Source organism: Mastigoproctus giganteus, chromosome 8 (genome assembly GCF_048544385.1).
Source record: "Mastigoproctus giganteus isolate SK-2022 chromosome 8, ASM4854438v1, whole genome shotgun sequence".
Taxonomy (NCBI): domain Eukaryota; kingdom Metazoa; phylum Arthropoda; class Arachnida; order Uropygi; family Thelyphonidae; genus Mastigoproctus; species Mastigoproctus giganteus.
This window is the reverse complement of record NC_143582.1, coordinates 70,656,921-70,684,763: the sequence shown is the minus strand read 5'-3', so window position 1 is coordinate 70,684,763 and position 27,843 is coordinate 70,656,921. Positions and strand designations below refer to the sequence as shown.

Genomic DNA, 27,843 nt, shown 5'->3' with positions numbered 1-27,843 from the left:
TTATGGTGTATCTATACCGATATTATATAGTTAATTACCTAAACCCATAAGGAATTATTATACCTTGTGCATTTCATCTTCTAATACACTATTACCAATACCATTTGGCATCTCCCATATTGTGAAAATAACTTCAACTGTGATAGCATGTTGCATTACCAGGGTACCTGCCCGCCCATTGATGATGAAGCCCACTAGCTTTGAAACGATTGTCTGGGTGGTGGTATCCTCTGAAAATAAATAACAATAGTCTTCTCTACTAGAGAAGCATTATTTATTTGAAGTAGTGCAATACCAGCTATCACAATATGAGATACAATTAAAATGATGCCTTTTGCAGTACATACATAGTTCAAATTTATGGTTTAACTATGGTATATCTACACCGATATTATATAGAGATGTATTAGTATTGGCCACATGGTGAAAGTAAGCCTATGGTTTATGCTGCACCAGCCAAAAAAATAATAATAATAAATAAAATAAAAAATAATAATTAATAAATATATAAAGAATAATAATAATAAAATAACAAAAAATAAAATAAAATAATAAGAATAAAAACAAATTAATAATAAGAAGAAAATTTTAAAATATATTAATTAATAAGAGAAAAGGAAATGGTCAACCTATGCAGTTCCCTACTCCCTTAGGTAATTATCCAGCTGACCTTTTAATTTAGCCAGCGGGTTATAAATTACTGGAATAAGTTACCTACATTGGCCGTAGAGGCTGACAATTTGGGGAAATTCAAACTTCCTGCGATCCAGTCTAAACAACTCCCCCCCCCCATAATTTGAAATTATGGCCCTTTGTTCTCTAGAATCATTTATAACCGTGAAAATTTCGTCCTTATTCATTTTGCTTATGCCTCTCAGAGCCTTAAACGCCTCAATCAAGTCTTTTCTAAGGTGCCTAGTTTCCAAGCTCTGCAACCTATATATTTGAAGTCTTTCCTCATATGGACGCCCTTTTGCTGATCTCACCAAGCGAGTTACTCGTCTTTGAACCCTTTCAAGAAGAACAATGTCTTTCTTTAGGTGCGATCTGCGTACTTGAACACAGTATTCCAAGTGTGGTCCAACAATAGCCTTATATAAAATGGGATTATGACGTCCTTATCTCTACTAGCAGTTGTTCCATAAATCATCGATAGGAGACCATGAGCCTTCCTTGCAACCTGTCTATGATACTCAGAGAACTTCGTGTCTGACCGTATCATAACATCCAAGTCCCTTTCCTCCACTACTGACTTTAGTTCAACTCTGAAAAGTGTATAAGTTATTTTTGGGTTACTGTTCCCCAGGTGGAATACCTTACACTTTGCTGGATTAAAGAATAGCTGTTATTTTTCTGACCATCCCTAAAGATGATTACCCTTATGTATTGGAGATACATTGGCACTTTTCCAATCCAATGGAATCACACCCAAGTCCAGTGTGCTCTCATAATTAGCCTCAATGGTTCAATGCACTCACTTGCTGCCTCCCTTAAGATTATAGGGTAAATGCCATCGATACCAGGAGCCTTACTGGCCTATAGACTCTAAAGGGTTTTTCATTAAATAAACATGTGAAATGTCAACATCATTAATTACATTTTTTTAAGCTTCACTCCCATAATTTCTCATTGATGTAAAAGGTTTTTATTCTGTAAATATTGTAATGTAATGTATATAAATTTTCTTCTGTAAATTTTTTCGACACTGAGGGTATAAGGAGAGTTTATGCGAACTATTTTTTACATGGCTATTTATGATATCTTTTGTGCTAACATAATGATTGTTGCAGCTATCAGTAAATGTTTCTCTTTTCCAGGTCTGACACATTTTGAATTTTAATCAGATATATCAAATAAGTGTTATTATGAAGAAACTGTTATCAGGGTTGCATCTGTGTGTAGTTTGATTAACACAAGTTCAATGACATTTGTAAAATATAATGGTGTGTGTTTGTGTGTTTTAACTGATTTTGTTTCTTACAAATTAAATGTGCAGAATTTTGGTAATTTTAAATTTTAATGACATTGGTACAGTCATAAAGAGGCATGATGATGTATAAATAAATTAAATAAAAGTTGTACCAGCTATAAAATTGTTTGTATTTCAGAGATCCATCCTACTTCCGTAAATGATGAAGTTCACTATTGTACTACTGTTATGTTTATTAGTATTAGCAACAGCATTAGCAAAAAAGGTAAGTGTTTTTGTTTTTTTTATTATTTTTTTATATCTTGTGATAATATATAATATATTAGTAAAAAAATACCTTTATATTTAACATATATTTGATTAAAAACTGGATGTTTGTAGTACTGTCAATTATGCAGGGAAGCCAGCTTATATAACATATTTACATTTTGTGCCCAATCCATCCCTTTATATTTAATATTTTATGATAATTAAATCTGATTACAAATTAGATATTAATGCAGATGCAAAGTCTGAAATCCCTCATCCTCTGGACTTGGAGATTGCTGGTTTTTGGACAATAAATCTTACCAATCATGATTTGTCAAAATTCAAGAACAGATAAAGGGGGAATGTATTGGCAGCACAGCCATCTACTTTTTGATGGTTGTTCTCTGTGATTAACTTTAAAATTAAATAATTACAGAAGCTTTCGACTCTGTGTGTATCTCTTCCTCAATTATGAATACATAAATACATTACTATATCTATATAATATCAGTGTAGATACACCACAGACATCTTAAAGAAAAACAACGATCGTAGTGTGAAAGGCATCATTTCATCTGTATCTCATATTGTGCCTATAACTGGTTACCATGTATTGCACTACCTTGAATAAGTAATGCTTCACTAATGGAGGATACTATTGTCACTTATTCTCGGTGGGCACCACCAGAAGGTGCCCACCGAGAATAAGTGCCACCCAGAAGGCACCATTTTAAAGCTAGTTGGCTTTTCATCGGTGGGTGCCTTTCACACTACGATCGTAGTTTTTCTTAGAGTTGTCTGTGGTGTATCTATACCGATATTATATATATATATAGAATCTTAAAATATTATGCCTTGTTACATTAAGTATTTATTTATTTGCTCAAAATAAATAAATACGTTACATATGGAAATCAGAATGACATAGGGATGGATTGCTATATGCTTCTCCACCTGTATAAAGCCTGCAATTAGATTACGGAGAGCCAATTTATGACTTTGCATGAAAGACTTAGAATGTTTCAACCTAGTTCAACACAGTGCACTCGTGATTGTCTTGAGGCATTCTGCACCTTTCCAGTTCAAGTCTGTAAAAAAATAAATAAAATTTCTGTTTATACTCCGGCACGACAACCAAGTCAGTAGAGTTTACAATAAATCGTCAATACAAATATTTATCGTATTTAGTAGTCACGGGCTTGAACTCCGGTCCACTCAAGGAACGCGTGCTACGCACCCTCGCCCCTGACCACTGGGCTACGTCAGGCCTAAAAAATAAATTTTCTGTTTATACTCCGGCACGACAACCAAGTCAGTAGAGTTTACAATAAATTGTCAATATAAATATTTATTGTATTTAGTAGTCACAGGCTTGAACCCCGGTCCACACAAGGAACGCGTTCTATGCACTCTCACTCCTGACCACTGGGCCACGTCAGGCCTGTTTCAGTGAACCTCCACTTCATTTTCAGTGGGGGGGGGGAGCTGTTACTTAATTGTGCAGTTAAAATCCATAGTTTCTCGTCTTATCCCACCTGGAGATACCTCTATGATCCTCCATGGATAAACCTTTAGAGAAAAAAACCTGCAGGAATCCACCTACAAGGAATAATGCAGTAATGGAGTATACAACTGGCCAGTAATGTACCAAGACACAGAACCAGTGTAGCCTTCATGGAAAATAAGCATACATCCCTGTGATAGCTACTTCTGTCATCGGGAGAAACACTTCCTGGACAAACAAACTTTTCAAAGGCTACGTGCAGCCCATGCCTTAGCCATTGTACAAACTCTATATTTATACCGATGGCTCAAAAACTGACACAGTTGTGGGAGCTGCATTAGTCCTCAGAATGTCTATGTGAATGCATTGTTTTTACAGCAGAACTTCACACTGTTGAAGTGGCTTTAATTCTATTTGCTAACCTCTTCAGTCCACAGAAGATAATTTATACAGACTCTGACAGCAATTGGAAAATGGTTTTAAAATCCACATCCGCTGTTGAGACAGATCGGGTGATGAACATTTCAGCTCAATGATAATAAACAGATCATTTCATTTTGTTGGATTCCAGGGCACTTTGGAATACAGGGAAATGACATGCAGATCAAGCAGCAAAAAATTCTATAGACATTGACCCCATTTCGATTCCCTCCACTGATTGTGAACTGACCTTATGATGACTATGTAAGAACAGTGGGCTCAACTGTGAAGCACCAAAACATGTAATAAATTGCTACAAATAAAGCAGAAACCATAATTACAGAAATCCAACTTCCAAGAGAATAGGCACAAAGAAGTTGTACTGGTGAGAACAAGAATTGACCACACCTATTTAACATTTTCACTGCTACCTAAATGTGAAAGAACTCATTCAATGTGCTGTAATTTTCGTAATTTTTAAAAAAATCAACATTCTGACATCCCCAGCATTCCAAAAATTCATACATAATGGGTGAAAATTAAAAAGTTTGGAATTCATTGCTAAAGGTGAACACTTTTGTGCTGAGCTGTGCATCAGAACAAATCTTAAAATTTTATAAAAAGTTTGTTCATGTACACGAACTAACATCAACACTAGCAAAAAAAGGAAAACAAATAAAACTGTGTGCTAAGTCTCTAAGCAAATGCCAAGCATTACTACAAAGCATTCAATCAGTGTGCCAGTACTGAGTAGTGTTCATTTTACCTTTATGTTTATGGCATTTCTTGGTTGATTGCTTTAAGAATGACTGCTCCTATGTGTTATGATGCACCACTTGGGCACATTTTGAACGAATTTGTGTATTGTGGCACAAATAGTACTAGGAGTATTGCAGCACAATACTCCTAGTGCTTTTTATGCATATGTGCATGGAGGCAGCAGCGACTGTGGTAGTACATCTTTTTGTTGCTCAGGGATGATCCATAAATAAATTTTCTGTTTATACTCCAGCATGACAACCAAGTCAGTAGAGTTTACAATAAATCGTCAATACAAATATTTATCGTATTTAGTAGTCACGGGCTTGAACCCCGGTCCATTCAAGGAACGCGTGCTATGCACTCTCGCTCCTGACCACTGGGCTATGTCAGGCCTATCACCTGAGCATACTGTTAGAATTTCCTCCTTCCAGTAAATTGCTAACCTAATAGAACCACTAATCCTAAACCACATCATTGGAGATGATGCCAATTTAAATGAGCTGTTCACTTATCTGAAAGCAATCAATTTCTATAACTACTTCTGAATTTTTTTCTTTACCATACTGATCAACATTTCAAAGTTGGAGGTGCAATTTGGCCATAGTAGCACTTTTACAATTAAACCTTCATTCCAAGAACAATTCTTCTATTAATTTGCCCTTTTAAACTTTCTTAACAAATTTCTGAGCAGAAGTAAAAAAAAAAAAAAAACTAGTGGAATAACCGCCTGTTTTTTGTTTTTTTACTTTTGTTTGGAAATTTCTTCACATCCAGCCAGTTCCTAAAAAGGGTGACAAATCCCTCTCATCCAATTATTGCTCTATTGTACCTATGTCTACTCCTTTCTAGTAATTGAGAAATCCATGAACCAAAAACTCCAAATAATGGAAGAATCTACCAACCACCAACTCCTAAACTATCATGAAAGCTTCCATCCAATCGTTGATTGCCAGTATAGATTCCATCGTTAATCCACCAGTAATATATTGGCTTATGTTGTCTATCTATGGACAAATGCAATGGAAAACTTTAATTAAGCTCAAATAGTTGCTCTTGACATTTTTAAAGATTTTGATCATGTTCATAAATGTCTTCTAAACTGTGTTTGAGTATTCAGTTTTTCCTCTGACTACTCTCCGCAGGGGATGGGAGTTAGCAATCTGTCTTCTGACTTCTGTAGTAATGCTGGTGTTTACAAGGATTCAGCTCATTCTCCCACCCCTTCCTTATTGTATGTTAATCATCTTCTTCCACTGACTGGAAATCCTATCCATAGTATTGTTGATGGTAGCTCATTGCATTCCACCTTCCTGTTTGAGCAACCTTGCCCTGCACAAACTTCTCAAATATCCACGACCAATTCCTTAAATGCTGATCTCCATGTAATTTTCTGGTGTGGAAAAGATAACTTAATTAATTTTACTTCTGAAACTCAATCCTGTCTTATATCCGGCAGAATTACTCAACAAGTACAAGTCAATGCTGTAAAAAAGCCACGAGTTAGGGTTGAATTTGAAAGTGTCTGCAATTCTGCCTGGACACGATAGGAGGGAGAATATGTTAAAAGCTTTGTTGAGCAATTTGGCCCTGGAGAGATTTTGCAAGGCTCAAGGGGTAGAATTTTTCTCAGCCTGGTCTGTGCTTTTTATCAGGAGAGACTGCTTCTACAGGGATGGGATAACTTAAATAAAAAGGGTGCAAGAATATTTGCTGATAGTATCAAGGCAGACTTAGATGGGTCGGAAAACTGCTAGTTTGGGGGGGGGAAACACGGACTAATAGATTAACAGTAGCTGCTGGCAGAGGTGAAAGTGATTCTTGCACTGCTTCTATTGAAATCCAATTGCGCAGCAGCCTGGAAAGCAAGGCAATGGGGATTTCCAGAACTGCTGGGAGTCATAGTCGAACAAGTAAATACATGGGCTGTGTTAGGGTAACTAAGAGTAGAAACAGGTGCATGTATACTTGAATGTACAACAATGCTAGAAGTATAGTTAGTAAATTCGATGAGCTTGAAGTGCTAGTCAAGACATAAAAGGCAAATATTGTTGGGATATCAGAGATGTGGTGTCACACAGACATAAGCAGTGCAGAATTGGAATTTGGGGAATACAATGTGTGCAAAAAGGATAGACATGACAGGAAGGGTTGGGTTTTTTTTTTTTTTAGGAGCATTAGCAACTAGGGCCATATAGCTCCGGGGATATGCGGTGGTCATTCCCTGACCTTTCAGCATCCTCCGTATTTGGTGGTCATGGGCTTGAACCCCAGTCTAATCAAGAAGCTTGTGCTATGCACTGCCGCTCTTGCCCACCTGGCTATGGCGCCTAACAGGAAGGGAGGAGGGATTATGCTATTAGTTAAGAAACACATAAAATCTAAGGGAGTGCATCTAATTGATGTTGGTGCACAATGCAATATTGAGTCTGTTTGTTGTGACATAAGCACTGGGAAAGGAAAAATGAGGGTAGGTGATGATGATGTTACCAACAGCAAATTCTAAGTGGGAAGCATTCAAGGAATTAATCGTGGAAGCTACTAAACGTTTCATACCTATTAATTAAGAAATATTGTTCGAGGTTTAGGCCTAAATGGTTGTCAAATGAACTAATGAGACTCGTGGTAGAGAAGAAAAATGCATGGGATGCATATAAATTATCAGGCGACACAGGTGTGTGTTATAGGCCTGATGAGTATAATGAGCAGTTATGTAGAGAAATAGAGTGGGCCAGTAAATCAGAGTGTCTTATAATGTTTAATTTTAATTTTCCTAGATATTAACTAAAACTTGTGGTTGGACACAACCTAGCAAGACTTTTGTGGATTTATTTGATGATTGTTTTTTAAAGCAGCATGTTCGAGAGGCAACCAGAGGGAGTAATACTCTTGATATGATTATCAGTAGTGATTCATCAGTATTGATTCTTCGTGCATTAAGAATCTGCAGATAAAGGAACCACTAAGTGGCAGTGATCACAGTGTGCTGAAGTGGGATTTACTCAAAGAGGTAACTACCATCATGGGTAAAGGGAAGGGTTTTTGCTTTTGTAAAGGTGACTACTGTGGTCTGAGACAGTATTTAAATTCTATACAGTGGGACCAACTGATGATGTTACCCACAGCAAATTCAAAATGGGAAGCATTCAAAGAATTAATCTTGGGAGCTGCTAGGCTTTTCATTGTTGTTGTTATTTGGTTTTTAGGAGCATTAGCAACTAAGGCCATATTGCTCCAGGATATGCGGTGGTCATTCCCTGACCTTTCCGCATCCTCCATATTTGGTGGTGACGGGCTCGAACCCCGGTCTAATCAAGAAGCGTGTGCTAACGCACCGCTGCTCCTTCCCACCTGGCTACGGAGGCGCCAGGCTTTTCATACCAACAAAGAAATATTGTTCAAGATTTAGGCTTAAATGGATGTCAGATGAACTAATTAGACATGTGACAGAGAACAAAAATGCATGGGATACATATAAAATAACAGGTGAAATAGATATGGTTAATTTACCAGTTTTGCAAAAGGAAAAACCACAAAAACCCTAGTAAAAACTCGGTATGGTGTTAAAGACAGTAGGGAGAGATCATTCACAGATGAACAAAACCATTAAATTTCATCCCCATCGTTAATGAACTTGTCATACCTAATGCTGTTTGTTAGGCATAAGCTGGTCTGTAACCAAGTCACAAAGGTTAGGGAGGCGAAAGCAGATTATGAGAAATCTTTGGCAAAAGTTTGCAAAGAAAAACAACAAATAGTTCTTTACCTATGTAAACTCTAGAAGGAAAGGGATTATTGATGGTTCAACTGTTGATGATCCTGCTCAGGTGGCTAACAAACTAAATGAGTATTTTGCATCTACATTCACGCATGAGGAGTTATTCAGGAAGGGGAATGCCAGAGGTGTATTAAACTCTGGCAGTAAGCTAGATAATTTTGTAATACCTGAGAGTAAAGTGGAGGAGAAATTGTTGAAGATAAACATAAGAAAGGCACCTGGAGTGGATGGAATCTATCCAGTTATATTAAAGGAGGCGGCGAAGGAAGTAAGCAAACCCTTAGCCATAATTATGAGAGCTTCCCTGGACTCAGGGGAGGTACTCACGGACTGGAGATGTGCAAATGTGACCCCAATCCCCAAAGGAGGATCAAAGGGAGAACAGGTAATTACAGACCTGTTAGTTTAACTTCTGTTCCAGGAAAATTAATGGAAGCACTGGTTAAAGAGGCTTTGCAGGATCATCTAGACAAGACTTCAGTTATAGCTCGGACACAGCATGGGTTTGTTAAGGGGAAGTCTTGTCTGATCAATTTGATTGGATACTATGATGTAGTTACAAAGGAACTGGATGCAAAGAATAACTTTGATATTATATACTTGGATCTTAGAAAGGCCTTTGATACTGTTGCACATGGAAGACTGCTGCACAAATTGGAGCAGTGTGGCATTGGAGGCAAATTGCTGCTATGGATAAAGGGGTGGTTGAGGGGGAGAAGACAGAGAGTGGTAATCAATGGACACTGCTCATCGTGGTCTAATGTTATTAGTGGAGTCCCTCAGGGTTCACTGTTGGGTCCATTGTTTTCTGAATTTATAAATAATATTGATGATGGTATATCAAGCTTAATGTCCAAGTGTGCAGACGATACAAAGGTTGACAGGGTTGTTAAGGAGTTACGCTATGCTGCTGCAACAGGATCTGGAAAAGTTGAGCAGATGGGCCGAGAGGTGGCAAATGAAGTTTAACATTGACAAAGTAACGTACTACATATGGGAAACAGCAACCCCAGAACAACGTATCAACTGTGTGGTACTACACTGACAGTGATAGAGAATGAAAAGGACCTGGGGGTAATTGTGCAGGCAGATATGAAGTTCTCTGATCAGTGCAGACAGGCTACAAGAGTAGCTCATGGTGTCTTGTCAATGATATACAGGAATTTTTCTAGCAGGGATAAGGTGGTGATTATTTCCTTGTATAAGAAATGGTCAGGCCACACCTTGAGTACTGTATACAGGTCTGGAGGCCTCATTTCAAGAAGGATGTAGAGCTGCTGGAACGAGTACAGAGAAGGGCAACAAGATTGGTGAATGGAACAAAGGGTTGCTCTTACGAAGAAAGGCTTAAATTTTGCAAATTAGTGTCTGGAGACTAGGCACCGGCGAGGTGATCTGATAGAGGTGTATAAAGCCTTGAATGGCTTGAGCATGCTCAAGCCATTCAAGGGTTTCTTCCTCTTGCTCAGAATAATCACCTGAGAGGGCATAAATTCAAATTTAGGAAAGACAGATGTAGGATAGACGTGCGGAAATTTGCCTTTAGCCAGTGGGTAGTTGGTTGTTGGAACAGATTTCCATCCCTTGTTGTGCAAGTTGATAGCCTAAATAAATTTAAGGCTCAGCTGAACAGGTATTTCAGAGGGATGAAGTGGAATTTTTTTTGGCTGATGTTGCATAAGCTTACTTTCTTGCATCATACGCCTCTACTAATGCTAGTAATGCTAATGCTAAATCTCAATGACTTTAAAAAATAACTAATAAAGAGTTTTATTTTAAGAATGTGGTCCCTTTAAACTCATCCTAACAGTACTAGTGTATAATGTTAATTGTAATGCAGCTCAGGGGGTTCCCCCAACTCCGCATCAAGCAATGTGATGAATACAAAACTCTGTAAAGGCCAGATTTATGTAAGTTAGTGAGTGTTAGTGTTTGTGTTGTGTATTCAGCCTCTTAGCCTAAAGACATCTGTTTTCACAAAAAAACCTCTAGTTTACTGTCCAGCACCATGAGAAGGTGGACTTCGCAATAGGGAGTGTAAAGCACTTCCAGGGAAAATCTTGTGGCAACAAAGGCTACAGACAGGGAGAGCTCAGTATAAAAAAAAAAAAAAAAAAAAAGTGAAAGTTAGAAGATGGTAGTGGGGAGATAAGTGGGAGAGGAAAATGCGGTAAGAAGGATAGAGGAGAGGCAGTAGTGAAGGTGCCTGACTGAGTGAAAGGGGGGAACCTTCAGGTCAGGATGCCCATCCTGCTCTGGGGTGGGATATGATAGTTTGGAGTGGAAAACCCACCAGGCAAAGGGTGGAAGGGTGCCACTTGGGTTGGGGGAAGGGGTGGGGGAGTAAGAGATCAACCTACCTAGGTGATAGGAATGAAAGAACATAGGGAGAGGATTTTTCCCTATGCTCTCCCCATCATTCTATCTGGGGGGAAGAGACATTTGCTGTACTCATAATCTTCATTCACACTCTACTTTCGTTCTATTTTTTTGTTTTTTTCTTACATTTTCTGTTAAGTTATATCTATTTTTTTTTTCTTTCCCTCACTCATTCATCCTTTTTCTCACACACCATGGGGGGAATGCAGTGTAAAGTTATTGGAAATTAAAAACTAGGATTAGTGTATACTTAACTATAACATTTTATGGTTTGTGTTTTTTCTCTCACACATTTACACTATCATTTCATTTGTTCAACTCTTTCTTTCTATACTGCACTCTATGGGCACCTCAACTTACTATTATTCTTTAATTGAGGTGCAGGCCCAGCTGCAACATTTTGAAGGCATGTGGAGAATGCAGTGAGTGTGTGTTTGGGTTGTTAGTATATATAAACTAATGTGAGTTATTATTAAGTTTGTATTCATACAGCCAATGACATTCACTCCTTCACTCATTCCCATTTATCATAACACTCATTCAGTCTCTCTTGCTCTCATACTGGATCACTCTTTCACCAAAACTGCCTTTTATTCCCTTTTACCATAATTCCTATTTTGCTCATTCTCTCAGGCGCTTCCGTAGCCAGGTGGGAAGGAGCAGCAGTGCGTAGCATACGCTTCTTGATTAGACCGGGGTTCGAGCCCGTCACCACCAAATACGGAGCATGCGGAAAGGTCAGGAAATGACCACCGCATATCCCAGAGCAATATGGCCTTAGTTGCTAATGCTCCTAAAAACCAAACAACAACAAACAACAACAGCTCATTCTCTCTCTCTCTCTGTCTTTTATCCTTTTTCATTCTGACACACTTACACACTAGATCGTGGTTTTGATCACACTAGCTCTCTAGTGTTTGGTTAGTTGGGAAGAATGGAATATCACTGTACAATACTGCGTATCCTTTGAAAATTCTTTATATATAGAGTTTTGAATGAAATTATGCATTTTTTGTTAATTTTTGATTCCTCACAAGTCTAATGTAATGCTAAACTATTTTTTTAAAATTAGTTTAACAGACTTGCCTGTGCCATAAACATAATTTGTATTGTTATGTTTGTATTGGACTGTCTCTGAGCTCCTTAGGACTGCAGTATGAGTATAAAAAAGAATTTTTTATTTTTACTTGTTTATTATTGTTTTTTGCTAATCTTATAGGCATTACTAACGTTTTTATTTTGCAGTATCAAACTATTTTACATTAATGCATTTCCTTGTTATTTATACATTAGACACACAAAAAGAAACATGAAAAGAAACACTTTCCCAAGAGTGAAGAAGTAGAGAATGAAAAAGATGTTTTTGAATTATTGGCCGATGATGAAGCAGATGAAGAGAAACGGAGGAAAGACATAGAGAAGAAACTAGAAGAAGAAGAAGAAAACCAGATCAGAGGAGGATACATAAAAGGTATTACATAAATAGTTTTGCAGTCATGATATATTTTCACATTCAGATGTTTTAAACAGCACTATAAATATTTTTATATACAGGTGCAAGCTTTCTTTGTTGATTGTGTGGGGAGGTGTAAGCTCCATGTTTGGCAAAATTGCAATTAGTAAATGCATAAAATAAATGGCAAAGGAGATTATATTACTGGAAAGTTAGTAAATATAGAAACATAATTTGTAAACAGTAAAAGCTGCAAATAATAATAAAGCGAGATGTCAGTAAAATTACCTCATGTGGGCAAAGAAAAGTATTCGTTATAGCAAAATTTTGTAGCAGTGAAATTCAGTAAAAAAGTCAGAGCAATAAGTTACATATTATGAATAATTATAACAAAAATTCCTTTTTAAATGTGATTTTAAATTTTTTAATAAAAAATTTAAAAATTTGGTTTTTGATGCTTATTTTCAACAAAAAAAAAAAAAACAAATTCTTCCTAGAGGGGAAAAAAATTTTTTTTTAAACATGACAGTCTCTTCCATTTTCAAATTTATAAAGCTGTAATAAGCACTGCTGTCAAATGATGCAGTCTAAACAGCAGCAATTCTTCACACAAGACTGTAAACAAACATAATTTTACCATAGGGACCATGTAATAACATCAGTAAGACTTATGAAAAAAAGAAAACATTAAACCACTTAAGAAATACAACAAATTCCTTCTGTGGTTAAAGTTGAATTTGACAAGGTGTGATTCTGCTCCTATGTACCAACCCACTTAATATCCTAAATGAGATAAAATATAAATAAGAAAAGACAAAGCAACACCCACCTTCAACAGTGTAAGTACACAGCCTTATACTGAAGGAAATACATGCCCTTTTAGCATTGTACATCAATGCTAGGATATTTGGTAAATAAACTTGATGAATTAGAGGTGTTGGTCAAAACATCAAAGGCAGATATTGTTGGGATATTAGAGATGTGGTATCACAGATATAAGGAATGCAGAACTTAATTTGGGGAGTACAATGTGTACAGAAAGGATAGACAATATAGGAAGGGAGGAGGAGTTATGCTGTTGGTTAAGAAACACATTAAATCCAAGGAAGAACAGCCAGTCGACATGGCTGGACAGTGCAACGTTGAGTGTTTGGTGTGACATAAGCACTGGGAAAGCAAAATTGAGTGTAGGAGTGTATTATAGGCCTAATGACTCTGATGAGTATAATAAACAGCTGTATAGAGAAATCAGTGTCTTATAATGGGGGGATTTGAATTTCCCAGATATTGACTGGAATTTGTGGGTTGATCACACACACACACACACTAGCAAGGATTTTGTGGATTTATTGGATGATTGTTTTCTAAAGCAGCATGTTCGGGAGGCAACTAGAGGGAGTAATACTCTTGATCTGATTATCAGTAGTGATTCTTCATGCATTAAGAATCTGCAGATAAAGGAACCACTAGGTGGCAGTGATCACAGTGTGCTGAAGTGGGATTTACTCAAAGGTAACTACCATCAGGGTAAAGGGAAGAGGTTTTTGCTTTCATAAAGGTGACTATGGTGGTCTGAGACAGTATTTAAATTCTCTATGGTGGGACCAACTGATGATGTTACCAACAGCAAATTCAATGGGAAGCATTCAAAGAATTAATCTTGGAAGCTACTAGGCATTTCATACCAATTAAGAAATATTGTTCACGGTTTAGGCCTAAATGGATGTCAGATGAACTAATGAGATGTGTTGCAGAGAAGAAAAATGCATGGGATACATATAAATGCATGGTATACATGGGATACATCTTTGGCAAAGGATGCAAAGAGTTCTTTACTTCTTTACTTAGCAGTCACGGGCTCGAACCTAGGTCCACTCAAGGAGAGTGTGCTACCGCACTCGCATCCCTGACCATTCGGCTACGTCAGGCCTCAAGTGGATACAGTCTTTGTATTTTAAATCTGTTAAAGTTTAGGGGGGCTAACAGCATTGGCAAATTGTTCTGTTTTCAGATAAGAAGGAACTAAAAAACATGCTATAAAATGGTTATACTTTTTTTTTTTTTTTTTGGCTGATGCTGCATAAGCTTGCTTTCTTGTATCATATGCCTCTACTAATGTTAATGTTAATGTTTTCAGATATAAGCTCTAGGAAGAAGGGGAGAATCAGATTGGTCCACTTGATATTGATGGTTCAACTGTTGATGATCCTGCTTAGGTAGCTAACAAATTAAATGAGTATTTTGCATCTACATTCACACATGAGGAGTTATTCAGGGAGGGGAATGTGAGGTGAATTAAACTCTGGCAGTGAGCTAATGATTTTGTAATAACTGAGAGCAAAGTGGAGGAGAAATTGTTGAAAATAAACATAAGAAAGGCATCTCGGGTGGATGGAATCTATCCAGTTATATTAAAGGAGGCAGCAAAGAAAGTAAGCAAACCCTTAACCATAATTATGAGAGCTTCCTTGGACTCGGGGGTACCCATGGACTGGAGATGTGTAAATGTGAGATGTGTAAAAGGAGGATCAAAGGGAGACACAGGTAATGGAGGCAGTGGTTAAAGAAGCACAGCAGGATCATCTAGACTTGACTTCAGTTATAGCTCGGACACAGCATGGGTTTGTTAAGGGAAAGTCTTGTCTGACCAGTTTCATTGAATTCTATGATGTGGTCACAAAGGAACTGAATGCAAAGATTAATTTTGATATCATATATTTGGATCTTAGGCTTTTGATACTGTTGCACATGGAAGACTGCTGCACAAATTGGAGTCAAATTGCTATTATGGATAAAGGGATAGTTGAGTGGGAGAAGACAGAGAGTGATAATCAATAAACACTGCTCTTTGTGGACTAATGTTATTAGTGGAGCCCCCCAGGGTTCAGTGTTGGGTCCATTGGTGTCTTTTGTATTTATTAATGATATTGATGATGGTATATATATCAGGCTTAATGTCCAAGTTTGCAGACAATACGAAGGTCGGCAGGGTTTTAATGATACCAATGAAAGTACACTGCTGCAACAGGATCAAGAAAAGTTGAGCAGATGGGCTGAGAGGTGGCAACTGAAGTTTAACATTGACAAACAAATGTAAAGTACTGCATATGGGAAGCAGTAACCCCAGAGTAATGTATCAACTGTGTGGTACTGCACTGACAGTGGTAGAGAATGAAAAGGATCTGGGGGTAATTGTGCAGGCAGATATGAAGGTTTCTAAGCAGTGCAGATGGTCTGAAAGAGTAGCTCATGGTGTCTTGTCAACGATATACAGTAATTTTTCTAGCAGGGATAAGGTAGTGATTATCCCCTTGTATAAGGCAATGGTCAGGCTACCTTGAGTACTACAAAGGGTACTAGGAAAGTTTTGCAATACGACGCAACAATGAATCACAGGAAGCTGCTTGTTGCTGCATGTTGAGACATGTTCATACGTGCATAGTAGCCGCCGCGCCAAGTCGATGGGCTCAGTTATTCATTAGTAGTGAGGGTGTAAAGTGCTTGCGATGGCATCGTGGTCACGAAATGAGATAAGGACAGTTTTGCGGTATAATTTCGTGCGTGGTTTAACCATAGACCAGTGCTTAGAAGAAATGACTCTTGCACTAGATGATGATTGTCCACATCGTACAACGATATTCAGGTGGTATAGAGAATTCCAAAGGGGAAATTTCACTCTGGAGGATTCGGAGAGGCCGGGAAGGCCACAAACGTCAGTTACGGAGGAAAACGTTACTGCTGTGAGGAAAATGCTTGACGAAAACAGGCGAGTGACCTATCAACAGATAGAGGATACTTTGGGCCTAAATGCACCAGCAATTCGTTCGATTCTGCAAGATCATTTGCACGTGAAGAAACTTTGTTCTCTCTGGGTGCCGCATCAACTGACTGAAGAGCAGATGACACGACGTGTGACTTGGTGCCGGGAGATGTTAAAAAAGTTTGATAAGGGACAATCTCGGTATGTGAACAACATCCTGACAGGTGACGAGACTTGGCTGTACTATTACGATCTGCCGACCAAGGCTCAAAACAAAGTTTGGGTCTTTGATGATGACGACACACCCGTAATTGTCAGAAAATCCCGATCTGTAAAGAAGAAAATGATAGCTGTATTTTTCAAATCGAATGGAATTGTGGAACGTGTCGTTTTGGACACGCAGAAGACAGTCACAGCTAAGTGGTATACTGAACAATGCCTGCTAAAGTCATTGGATCTATGAAGAACCTGCGGCCAAAGTCAAGAATGGACACCTGGTACCTCCATCACGAAAATGCTCCAGCTCACTGCGCCAAAGCCTGCACCGAATATTTGACCACGACAGGACTGAAACTTCTCGAGCACCCTCCCTACAGTCCAGACCTTGCTCCCTGCGACTTTGCACTGTTTCCGCATGTGATAATGAAGCTAAAAGGGAGGTGGTTTTCCAGTGATGAGGACCTTCTACGGGCTTGGGACAACGAGTGTGCTTTACTCCCTAGTGAAACTTGGCAGAACTGGTTTAAAGATTGGTTTCGGAGGATGGAGAGGTGTATTGAATGTAGAGGAAATTACTTTGAAAAAATTAAATAAACAAAGCTGTATTGCAAAACTTTCCTAGTACCCTTTGTATATACAAGTCTGAAGACCTCATTTTAGGAAAGATGTCGAGCTGCTGGAATGAGTACAGAGAACGGCAACAAGATTAGTGAATGGACAAAGGGTTACTCTTATGAAGAAAGGCTTAAGTTTTTCAAATTACATCTGGAGACTAGGCACGTGCGAGGTGATCTGATTAAGGTGTATAAAGCCTTGAATGGTTTGAGCATGCTCAGTGCTGATGGGATTCTTCCTCTTGCTCAGGCGCCTCCGTATCCAGGTGGGAAGGAGCAGCAGTGCATAGCACACGCTTCTTGATTAGACCGGGGTTCGAGCCCGTCACCACCAAATACGGAGGATGCGGAAAGGTCAGGGAATGACCACCGCATATCCCGGAGCAATATGGCCTTAGTTGCTAATGCTCCTAAAAACCAAATAACAAACAAACAGACCTCTTGCTCAGAATAATCACCTGAGATGGCATAAATTGAAATTGAGGAAAGACAGTTTTAGGATAGATGTGCGGAAGTTTGTCTTTAGCCAGCGGTCGGTTGATTGCTGGAACAAACTTCCATCTGTCGTTGTAGAAGTTGATATCCTAAATAGATTCACGGCAGAACTAGACAAACATTTGAGCGAGTGGATTGGTGAGATGAGAAGGTTTTTTTTTTTTTTTTTTTTTTTAATTGATTTGGCTGATGCTATATAAGCTTTCTTTCTTGCATCATGTGCCTTTGCTAATACTAATGCCAATTATACTTCCCCACCCTCCTGACAATTTTTTTTCTGTGAAGAACACTGTTATGTCTGAACTATAACTGCAGTCTTATGTAGATGATCCTGCAATGCTTCTTTAACCAGTGACTCCATTATTTTTCTCAGAACAGAAGTTAAACTAACTGGTCTGTAATTACCCGTGTCACCTTTCGATCCCCTCTTTAGGCTTTGGATCTCATTTGCACATCTCCAGTCTGTGAGGGCATCCCCTGAGTCAAAGGATGCCCTTGTAATAATGGCTAAGATCTTGCTTACTTCCATTTCTGCCTCTTTTAATATAACTGGATAGATCCCATTCACTCTAGGTGCCTTCATTATGTTTAACTTTGGCAATTTCTCCTCCACTTTGCTCTCAGTTATTACAAAATCATTTAATTCCCTGCATCATGTGCCTTTGCTAATGCTAATGGTAAAATTAAATTCCCAATGGCAGTATTCTTGGCATGGACTGGCCATAAATAAACTATATCAGAATAAGCCTATAATCAAGGTATGGCAGTCCAGCCTGTGCAGGGTCTCTGAAGAGAGGAAGTTGTTCTTGCTCGAGTCTGCATATGTCACAGTCATCTGACACATTCTGTTTTGCTGAGGATGGATGACAACTGTGTATGAGAAGTGCAAAATTATTTTACCCATCTCTCTCTCTCTCTCTCTCTCATGTTTTTATCAAATATCCAGGCTTTAGAGATGCGTGCCTTTTTATGTTTTGCTGTTTTTAATAATCTCGATGAACCATTTACACTCAGCCAGATTTTAAGTGACAGGCAATATGTCGATGTTTTTAACTTGTTGTTGTTGTTATTTGGTTTTTAGAAGCATTAGCAGCTAAGGCCATATTGCTCTGGGATATGCGGTGGTCATTCTCTGACCTTTCCGTATTTGGTGGTGATGGGCTTGAATCCCGGTCTAATCAAGAAGCATGTGCTACGTACTACTGCTCCTTCCCACCTGGCTATGGAAGCACCTGTTTTTAACTTTCTGCTTTCTATCAATTTATACACTCAAATTTAAAGTTTTACTCTTATACTTTGTTATTCCCTTTTATTTACCTTATATATACTTTATATTTACCTTATTTCATAATTTATAGGTTACCAAACATGTTTAGTGCTATTTTTATTTTTGACTTGCCACATTATGGCTTAAGCTGCCAATGTGCCATTAAAAATAAAATCAACCAACCTTATGAGATGGGGATGGTTGGTTGTGTCTAGTTGCTATTATTATTATTATACTTTTGTACTATTACTATTATACTATTATTTCTCCCTGATTGGGGGTTCCAACCCATGACAGATACTGGTGCCACATGCACAGGATGGTTGTTATGTCTGACTGTTATTGCTGTTGACCAAGGAACTCTCTGACTATCCTACATGTGTTCAGGATTGCAACTTTCTGGAATTCCTTGTAGGTGTTTTCTGGGAGACCTATTGCTGCTGGGTTCTTATGTAGGATCTCTGGCACCATACCAGTGATTGACACAATGATTGGGATAGTCATTACTTGTTCCATATGCCACATCTCTTTGTTCTCCTATCTTAGTTCTGTGTACTTCCTGATCTTTTCCTCGTAAGTTTTCTGGAGGTTGCCAGTGTTAGGCATAGCTGTGTCTATCAGATAGGTAGCCTTTTTCTTCTCCTCGATGAGGGTTATATCCAGTCTGTTTGTAGGATTGTTTCGTTGTCTTCTGTCTCACTGTACTGGCACAGTCCCAGTACAGCTTGTGGGTTGGGGTTCGTACTTGTAATACAGTACATTTTCTTTGATCAACTAGTATTTCCTCACTAGCTTCTGAAGTATTATCCTGACAACCTGGTTGTGCCTGTGAGTGTACTCCATCTGGGTGATGTGTTGGATTGTTTCTGAGGCCAGGTGGCATAGGTGACATGTTATCTGTCACTCTGGGTTCCTTGGCAATGTATTTTCTATAGTTTGTGGTGTATATTTCCGTACATTTTCCCTTACATATTACCTGGCCTTGGATGGTGAGCATAAATCCTTCAGTCTCGAGGAAATGCAGCCCTCTTCTGAGCTATGCTTGGAAGCCATTTTATTTATGTGGTCTTGATGGAGGTCATTATAATGTGCAGTGGTTTTTATGGGACGATACGCAATGGTACGGCGTACCGGCACCTTTATTAACAGTGATGTGTGACATTTGAATGCGGTGCACTTCGAAATTTGTAATATTCCATAAATTTTTTTCATATATTTACCTACTATTTGTATAAGCTTAAAATTATTTAACTAAATTTGCATTTTTTACTGTCTATTATTAAGATATTTTCTATATAAAACTGTATAACTGTTTTTAAATTTTCTAAATTACTCAGTTGGACCTCAGTTTAACAAAGTCCTTTTATAGCGAATTATTTTGAATTCCTCTTGGAAGTTACATTTAAAATAGTTTCCGTTAAGCAAAGAAAATTTTCATATAGCGAACGGATTAGGAGAGAATTAACTTGGTACGCACTGTTCACATTTCTGGCCTGCAGGCAATTTAGGCAGTTAGTGCTGCTGCGTGAATTAAGAGAGCTAAAGCATTCTACAACTTAGTGGTACCCGTTAAAACCTATCCGACCACCTGTCTCACACACGGAGAAGTCGCACTAATCAAGAGTGAGCAGATCAAGGTGTATTCCCAGTGGGCTCTGGTCTACCTTCTGCAGTGGTGTCCAATCTTTTCCCGTACATATTCAAAACATATATTAGCATTAGTAGAGGCATATGATGTAAGAAAGCAAGCTTATGCAGTATCAGCCAAAAAAAACCAAAAAAAAACTTCCACTTCACGCTCCGTTCGAAATACCTGTCCAGCTCAGCCTTAAATTTACTTAGGCTATCAACTTCCACAACAAGGGATGGAAGTCGGTTCCACCAACCAACTATCCGCTGGCTAAAGGCAAATTTCCGCACATCTATCCTACATCTGTCTTTCCTCAATTTGAATTTATGCCCTCTCAGGTGATTATTCTGAGCAAGAGGAAGAATCCCATCAGCATTGAGCATGCTCAAACCATTCAAGGCTTTATACACCTCTATCAGATCACCTCGACGGTGCCTAGTCTCCAGACACTGTAATTTGCAAAACTTAAGCCTTTCTTCGTAAGAGCAACCCTTGGTTCCATTCACTAATCTTGTTGCCCTTCTCTGTACTCATTCCAGCAGCTCTACATCCCTCTTGAAATGCGGCCTCCAGACCTGTATACAGTACTCAAGGTGTGGCCTGACCATTGCCTTATACAAGGGAATAATCACCTCCTTATCCCTGCTAGAAAAATTCCTGTATATCCTTGACAAGACACCATGAGCTACTCTTGCAGTCCGTCTGCACTGCTCAGAGAACTTCATATCTGCCTGCACAATTACCCCCAGGTCCTTTTCATTCTCTACCACTGTCAGTGTAGTACCACAGAGTTGATACTCTGGGGTTGCTGTTTCCCATATGTAGTACTTTACATTTGTCAGTGTTAAACTTCATTTGCCACCTCTCAGCCCGTCTGCTCAACCTTTCCAGATCCTGTTGCAGCAGCATAGCGTCAGTAGTGTCCTTAACAACCCAAATATAGGGGACACATTAAAAAAAAATTCAAAGTTCTTTATTGTTTTACATTTTCCATATGTTGTTGCATGCAAAAATAAAATTGAAAATATTTGTAAATTTTATTAAGTGCAATGCACAATTATATTTACTGCACTAAACATTTATTGAGAATTTTTTTCGATAATTAACAAAATTTAAAATGCTTTTTTAGTTCACTTTCCTCGGTTGGACACCTTTGTGAATCAACTGTAAGCACCCCGTTCGAGAATTGGAAAAGTGATTTTCTTTTACCCCGACAAATAATCATCTGTTGTTTGGAGGAAGTGCATTATCCACATTTTTCCGTAAATTTTCCCTATCTCTGTTTACATGGTCTCAGCACCTGAATATCCGAATGACACCGACATTTTGGACAGTTTCAAATAAAAAAGGAAAGAAAAAAAAATTCAAATTTAAGAAATAGTGACAATACCGATGACGAGAGACAGAAAACGAGGACCAATTAACGAGGAATAAAGGTATTAATTCTTCTAAACATGAATTGTTGGCATTTGGTGAAAGTGAAGTTAGAAAACTGTCAATCAGTTAAATGCAATTCGTGGATATCTAATTGATAAGGTTTCGGAAGAATTTAACTCTGAGTACGATATCAATTCCATCGAGTGAATGTGAATGAGGATTTTCACAAATGAATCTGATCGCCAGCTCAACCAGCGCTTCGTTGATGACAAAAACAGTTTCTTCACTACTGTTTCTTAAAATTCTAGGCCCACCGCTGACCCGCTTCTATCCAGCAAAATATGTTGATTCTTGGCTGCTTCGAAAACGTCATTCAGCAACCGACACACAAAGGTAGAAAAGAAGTCGTCATAGGATAGGAGTCGGCAACCTGCAGCTCGCGAGCCGCATGTTGCCGACTCCTGTCCTATGATGCAGCTCTTTTAACATGTAACTGCAGTTCTTTAACTTTTAGTTCACATGAAGCACAATTTGAAATAGAGTTAAGAGGACTTAAAAATCAAGGACATGTGGAGTGCAAGACTAAAAGGACTTAAAACTGAAATTGGGGATTTAGAGAGGCAAAAGGCTGCCCTTGCAATTCTACACAAATGGATGGCGATAGATGAGTTGAAAATGCAAGACAAAATTGTGTTTGACCGGACAAGTATATAAATTTGAAAATATTTGCGTTTGACCTTCTGTCAGTTTTTGGTTTGACATATTTCTGTGAGCAAATATTTTTGAACATGGACTATATTAAAAATAAATCAAGAAACCGTCGTCTGGACAATGCGAGCATGTTTAATTATAACATACTTGCATGATGTTGAGAGACTTGCTCAAGAAGTTCATCAGCAAAAGTCACATTAATTTGTACCTAATTGGATGTTTGTTAAGTTTTTTCAGTATTCATAAATAACATTTCAAAAAATATATATATATTTTTATTTATTTATTTTTTTTCAATAAACGCATTCCCACTCTATTCCATTTATTAAAAACTCTTGCCTTCCCCACCTCCTTCCTCCCAGCTTGAGCTACGGCTCTTCGGATTCTTTTTTTTTTTTTTTAATTAGATCAAAAATGGCTCTTCACTCAAAAACGGTTGTCGGGCCCTGGCATAGGGTGTCGGATGAGAATTTAATAAAAATTTGAAATATTCTACAAAAACTTTATAATGAAATTATTTTTACTTATGTTATTATTTTTTACTTATTTTTTTATATATTTGAATAATAAAATTTATGCTTAATAAACTGTGTTTCGGCAACCTGCAGCTCGCGAGCCGCATGTTGCCGACTCCTGTCCTATGATGCAGCTCTTTTAACATGTAACTGCAGTTCTTTAACTTTTAGTTCACATGAAGCACAATTTGAAATAGAGTTAAGAGGACTTAAAAATCAAGGACATGTGGAGTGCAAGACTAAAAGGACTTAAAACTGAAATTGGGGATTTAGAGAGGCAAAAGGCTGCCCTTGCAATTCTACACAAATGGATGGCGATAGATGAGTTGAAAATGCAAGACAAAATTGTGTTTGACCGGACAAGTATATAAATTTGAAAATATTTGCGTTTGACCTTCTGTCAGTTTTTGGTTTGACATATTTCTGTGAGCAAATATTTTTTAACATGGACTATATTAAAAATAAATCAAGAAACCGTCGTCTGGACAATGCGAGCATGTTTAATTATAACATACTTGCATGATGTTGAGAGACTTGCTCAAGAAGTTCATCAGTAAAAGTCACATTAATTTGTACCTAATTGGATGTTTGTTAAGTTTTTTCAGTATTCATAAATAACATTTCAAAAAATATATATATATTTTTATTTATTTTTTTTTTTTCAATAAACGCATTCCCACTCTATTCCATTTATTAAAAACTCTTGCCTTCCCCACCTCCTTCCTCCCAGCTTGAGCTACGGCTCTTCGGATTCTTTTTTTTTTTTTTTTTTTTAATTAGATCAAAAATGGCTCTTCACCCAAAAACGGTTGTCGGGCCCTGGCATAGGTGTCGGATGAGAATTTAATAAAAATTTGAAATATTCTACAAAAACTTTATAATGAAATTATTTTTACTTATGTTATTATTTTTTACTTATTTTTTTATATATTTGAATAATAAAATTTATGCTTAATAAACTGTGTTAAAACACTTAATTTGTTCTTATTCTAAAAACATTACTAAAGTAACAATATCAGGAGAAAAAAAATTTTTAGAGTACTTTTCATATACTTTTAATTTTCAGTTTTTCCTGATAGCAAAGAATGAGTACCGGCACTTTTTTTTTTTTTTTACAAAAAAAAAACACTGATAATGTGTGCCAAGTGTCTTCTTTGCCCATCATCCTAGCTTTGTTTATTTCATCTGGGCTGGAGGGGTCTCCTTGCTTAGGTTGAGTGGGGTTTGCCTCTTGTCTATCTTCCTTATGACCTGGTAGAGTGGTCCTGTGTTTTTCTGGAAGTAATCCTTCAGATTCTCTATCACTTTCTTTTGTTGCTCAGTGAGGTCTTATTTTTATTACTGTTGGTTGAGGAACTCTCTGACTATACTAAAAGCATTCAGGATCGTAGCTTTCTGGCGTTTCATATAAGTTTTCTCTGAGAGGCTTATTGCTGCTGGTTCGTATGGAGGCTCTTTGGCACCATTCCAGTGGTTGACATGGTGATCAGGATGGTCATTACTTGCTCCATATGTCACATTTCTCTGACTTCCTGTCATAGGTCTATATACCTCCTGATCTTTCCCTTGTAAGTTTTCTAGAATTTGCTCATGTTGGGCACCACTATGTCGATCAGGTAGGTAGCCATTTCCTTCTTATCGATGAGGGTTGTGTCTGGTTTGTTTGTTTGGATGAGGGTTGTGTCTGGTTTGTTTGTTTGGGATTATCTTGTCTGTTATTATGGCACAGTCCCAGTATAGTTTGTGAGTAGGAGTTTCTAGTTGCCTGGGGTTCATACTTGTAATGTGGTGCACTTTCTTTGATCAACTGATGTTTTTGAGCTACCATCTGATGTATTATCCTGGTGACCTGGTCATGCTTATCAGTGTAGTCCGTCTGGGTGATCACCCTATATCATTGATGTGCTGGATTGTTTCTGAGACCAGCTGGCATAGTTGATGCGTCATTTGTCACTATGGGGTTCTCGGCGATGTAGTTCATGGTGTTCATTACCTGGACTTGGATGGAGACCATGAAACTTTTGGTCTTGGGGAAGAGCTTCCTGCTTGGAAGCCATCTTATGTGTGTGGTCTTGATAGAGCTCATTGTAGTGGTGTCTGCTGTGGTGGTTGAGCAGTGTTTTCTGTTTGTCTATCTTCATTATGGCCTGGTAGATTGGCTCTGTGTTTTCCTAAAAGTAATCCCTCTAGTTCTTAATCACCTTCTGTTGTTCACTGAGGTTTGTCCAACTCTGCTCTCCTTGTGCTATGGTCAGTCTCTTGATGGATAACTTCTGATGGTGTTGGAGCCTCTTGGTCATTTTCATGGTCAATCTTATAATCTCCAGCTCAGCATTGGTCCAATCTGTAATTGTAGGTGGGACAGTGTGTAGGTTTATGGCTCTGACCACGTTCCTTCCTGCCATTCAGCTTTTAGCTGGCTGCTCAATCCCTCCTTAAGCCTCTGATGGTATTTCTCAGTCAGGCAGGGGCCTTGATCTCATTGTGTTCTAACTGTTGAGCTTGCATCAGTCCCGGATATTTATTGGTCTCTCCCTCTGTCATGGCTTTAATATCGTCATTGGTTTTCAACTGATAGTTTTGACTGACTAGATTCCCCTGATGCAGTCCACGGGTCTTGCATTTGTCTAGGCCAAATTGCATCCTAGTGTCAATTCTGAACTAATTGGCAATCCAGAGTAGCTCTTGGAGTTAATTCTTGGTTCCTGCATAGTTTGATGTCATCCATGTACATCAGGTTGAGAGAGGGTGTGTGGGTTCTTCCTCCCTTATTTAAGGACATATCCCTACATCTTGTTGTTGAGCATGGTGGACAGTGAATTGAGTGGGAGACTTGAGCATAGTGGACTCCATGCATCTCCCTAGAAGATTCCTCTTCTGATGGGGATCTTTGATTCCATGCCTCAGCTAGCTTGGGACATGGAGTCAAAGGCCTTGTGGTAGTTGATGCAGGCCGTGTAGAGATTGCAGTGCTTTTAGGTTTGCTCATCTGCTTACACCCCTTTTTCTGCTTGGCCATGATGTTCTGGCTCTCCAAGTGGGCTGATATCTTCTTAGTTATGCAGCTACTCAGGATTTTGTTCATTGTTGGGGAACAGGTAATTAGTCTGTACTTCACTAAGGTTTTGGTGTCTTTGCCCTCATCTTTCAAATAGGTGATTCCTTGAGTCAGAAAATCTAGGATTGTGTCAGGGTACCTATCTGGGTAAACTGCTTTGCTATGTGCATCTGTGTACAGCTGAACTTCTTGTACAAGCAGTATGGATGTTATCTATTCCTGGGTTGCCAGTTGTGAGACTCTCTGATTGACTGTTGTACTTCTTCCTTCCAGATCTCCCGCTGACATCTCTGTGTCCTTTGTTTTCTTCTGTTCTAGGTCTATCCAGGGGATATGGCTGCTATGGCTAACTTTGCTGCTTCACAGATTGCCCTAGAATTCCTCAAGTGCCTTCTTGTCAGTGGGTCCATTGCCCTTCGCCTCTTGTGCAGTGTTCCTTTAAAAGGTTCTCTGGTTTTAATAAAATTACCGGTTGTCTGTTTTCCTCTTGGCATTTTCCTTGTAACAGCGGAGTCTCTTGCCAAGTGCAAGGAAATTTTGCTTGAAGGTGTCCAGGTATTCTTTGATCATCAGATTATAGGTTTCATGTTTGCTGTGGATGATCTTCACTTTTCTGATCAGCTTCTTACTTCTCCTGCCCCATTGGTACTGGGTCAGTTGGCCTATCTTCACTCTGTGCTCTTCTGTCTTCTGCTGTAGCTTTCTTTTTCCCAGCTGGTGGTTCCTTGTCTTTGCGTTTTGTTTTCTGTTGGTCTCTGATTCTGGTTTCTCTTTAATTCATCCTTGTGGCTGCTATAGCAGCACAGTAAAAAAATGGCTGTATAGTATCTAGTGTTACTTCGTTGTTGTTGAGGCAATCCAGTATTGTTCGCCAATTGAGGTGGTCTGTTGACTTGCCACAGGATTCTTTTAGGTTTCTGCCTCAGTGTGGTGTGGGTGTTTGGAGAGATCCTTTACCTCGTATTCTGCTGGACCTTCTTTCACTCTTCTATTCTGGATATTACGACCTCACCTGTTTCCACTTCGGCTTTTACAAGTTGTACTTGTTGTTCCTTCTCTACTTTTGGTTCGGTTGCATCCATATTTTATGTTCTTTGTAGTTGGTCCTCACATCTTGTTTTTTTCTTTTCTTTTTTTCTTTTCAAGGTTGCAGGAGCTATCAGGTTCTTCATGACAGTGATCCATCTCTGGTGTGCTTTCGCTTTCTGGTGACCTGAACAGTCTTGGTGTGTAGTTCAATCCTGTACATTGTCATATTGGTCTCTAGCTTGGTTACTTCATATGTTCGCATGATGAATATATTAATTTCACTGCTCCACTTCATGCATTGGCTCTTCCTTTCTTCCTGGTGGTCACTAGTGCCATTGCACAGAAAGCACTTCCAGTTTGTTGCTCTGGATGGTTTTGCCCTTCCCTTGTGTTTACAATATCATGAATACAATAGTTAATTGTATTTAGCAGCTGTGGCCTTGAACCATGGTTCATTCAAAGAACGTGTGCTAGTGCACTTTTCCCTCTGACCACTTGGGATAGGTTAGGTCAGATCTGCTGTTGGGTTATGTTGTTCATATTGAGTAGCTGGCCTCTTGACACAAATGGCTGCAGAAACTGCAACCATCTGGTTTCCATCCTTGCCACATGGAACTTGGCCAGGGTCTGGTCCCTCTCCATGCATGTTTCCCTCTCCTTGTCTAGGAAGGGGGGAAATGCAAGTTGCATCCAGAG

General features: G+C 38.6%; 1 protein-coding gene across 1 annotated transcript in view; it reads left to right on the top strand.

The window, feature by feature from the left end:
• LOC150081616 (SPARC-like) overlaps window positions 1–27,843 on the top strand; it is a 111,928-nt gene that overhangs the window by 12,131 nt on the left and 71,954 nt on the right. The window contains exons 2-3 of the mRNA XM_090379471.1: window positions 2,109–2,195; window positions 12,313–12,490. Coding sequence (XP_090235597.1) covers window positions 2,130–2,195; window positions 12,313–12,490 — 244 coding nt within the window. The 5' untranslated portion in view covers window positions 2,109–2,129. The remainder of the gene's footprint in view (window positions 1–2,108; window positions 2,196–12,312; window positions 12,491–27,843) is intronic.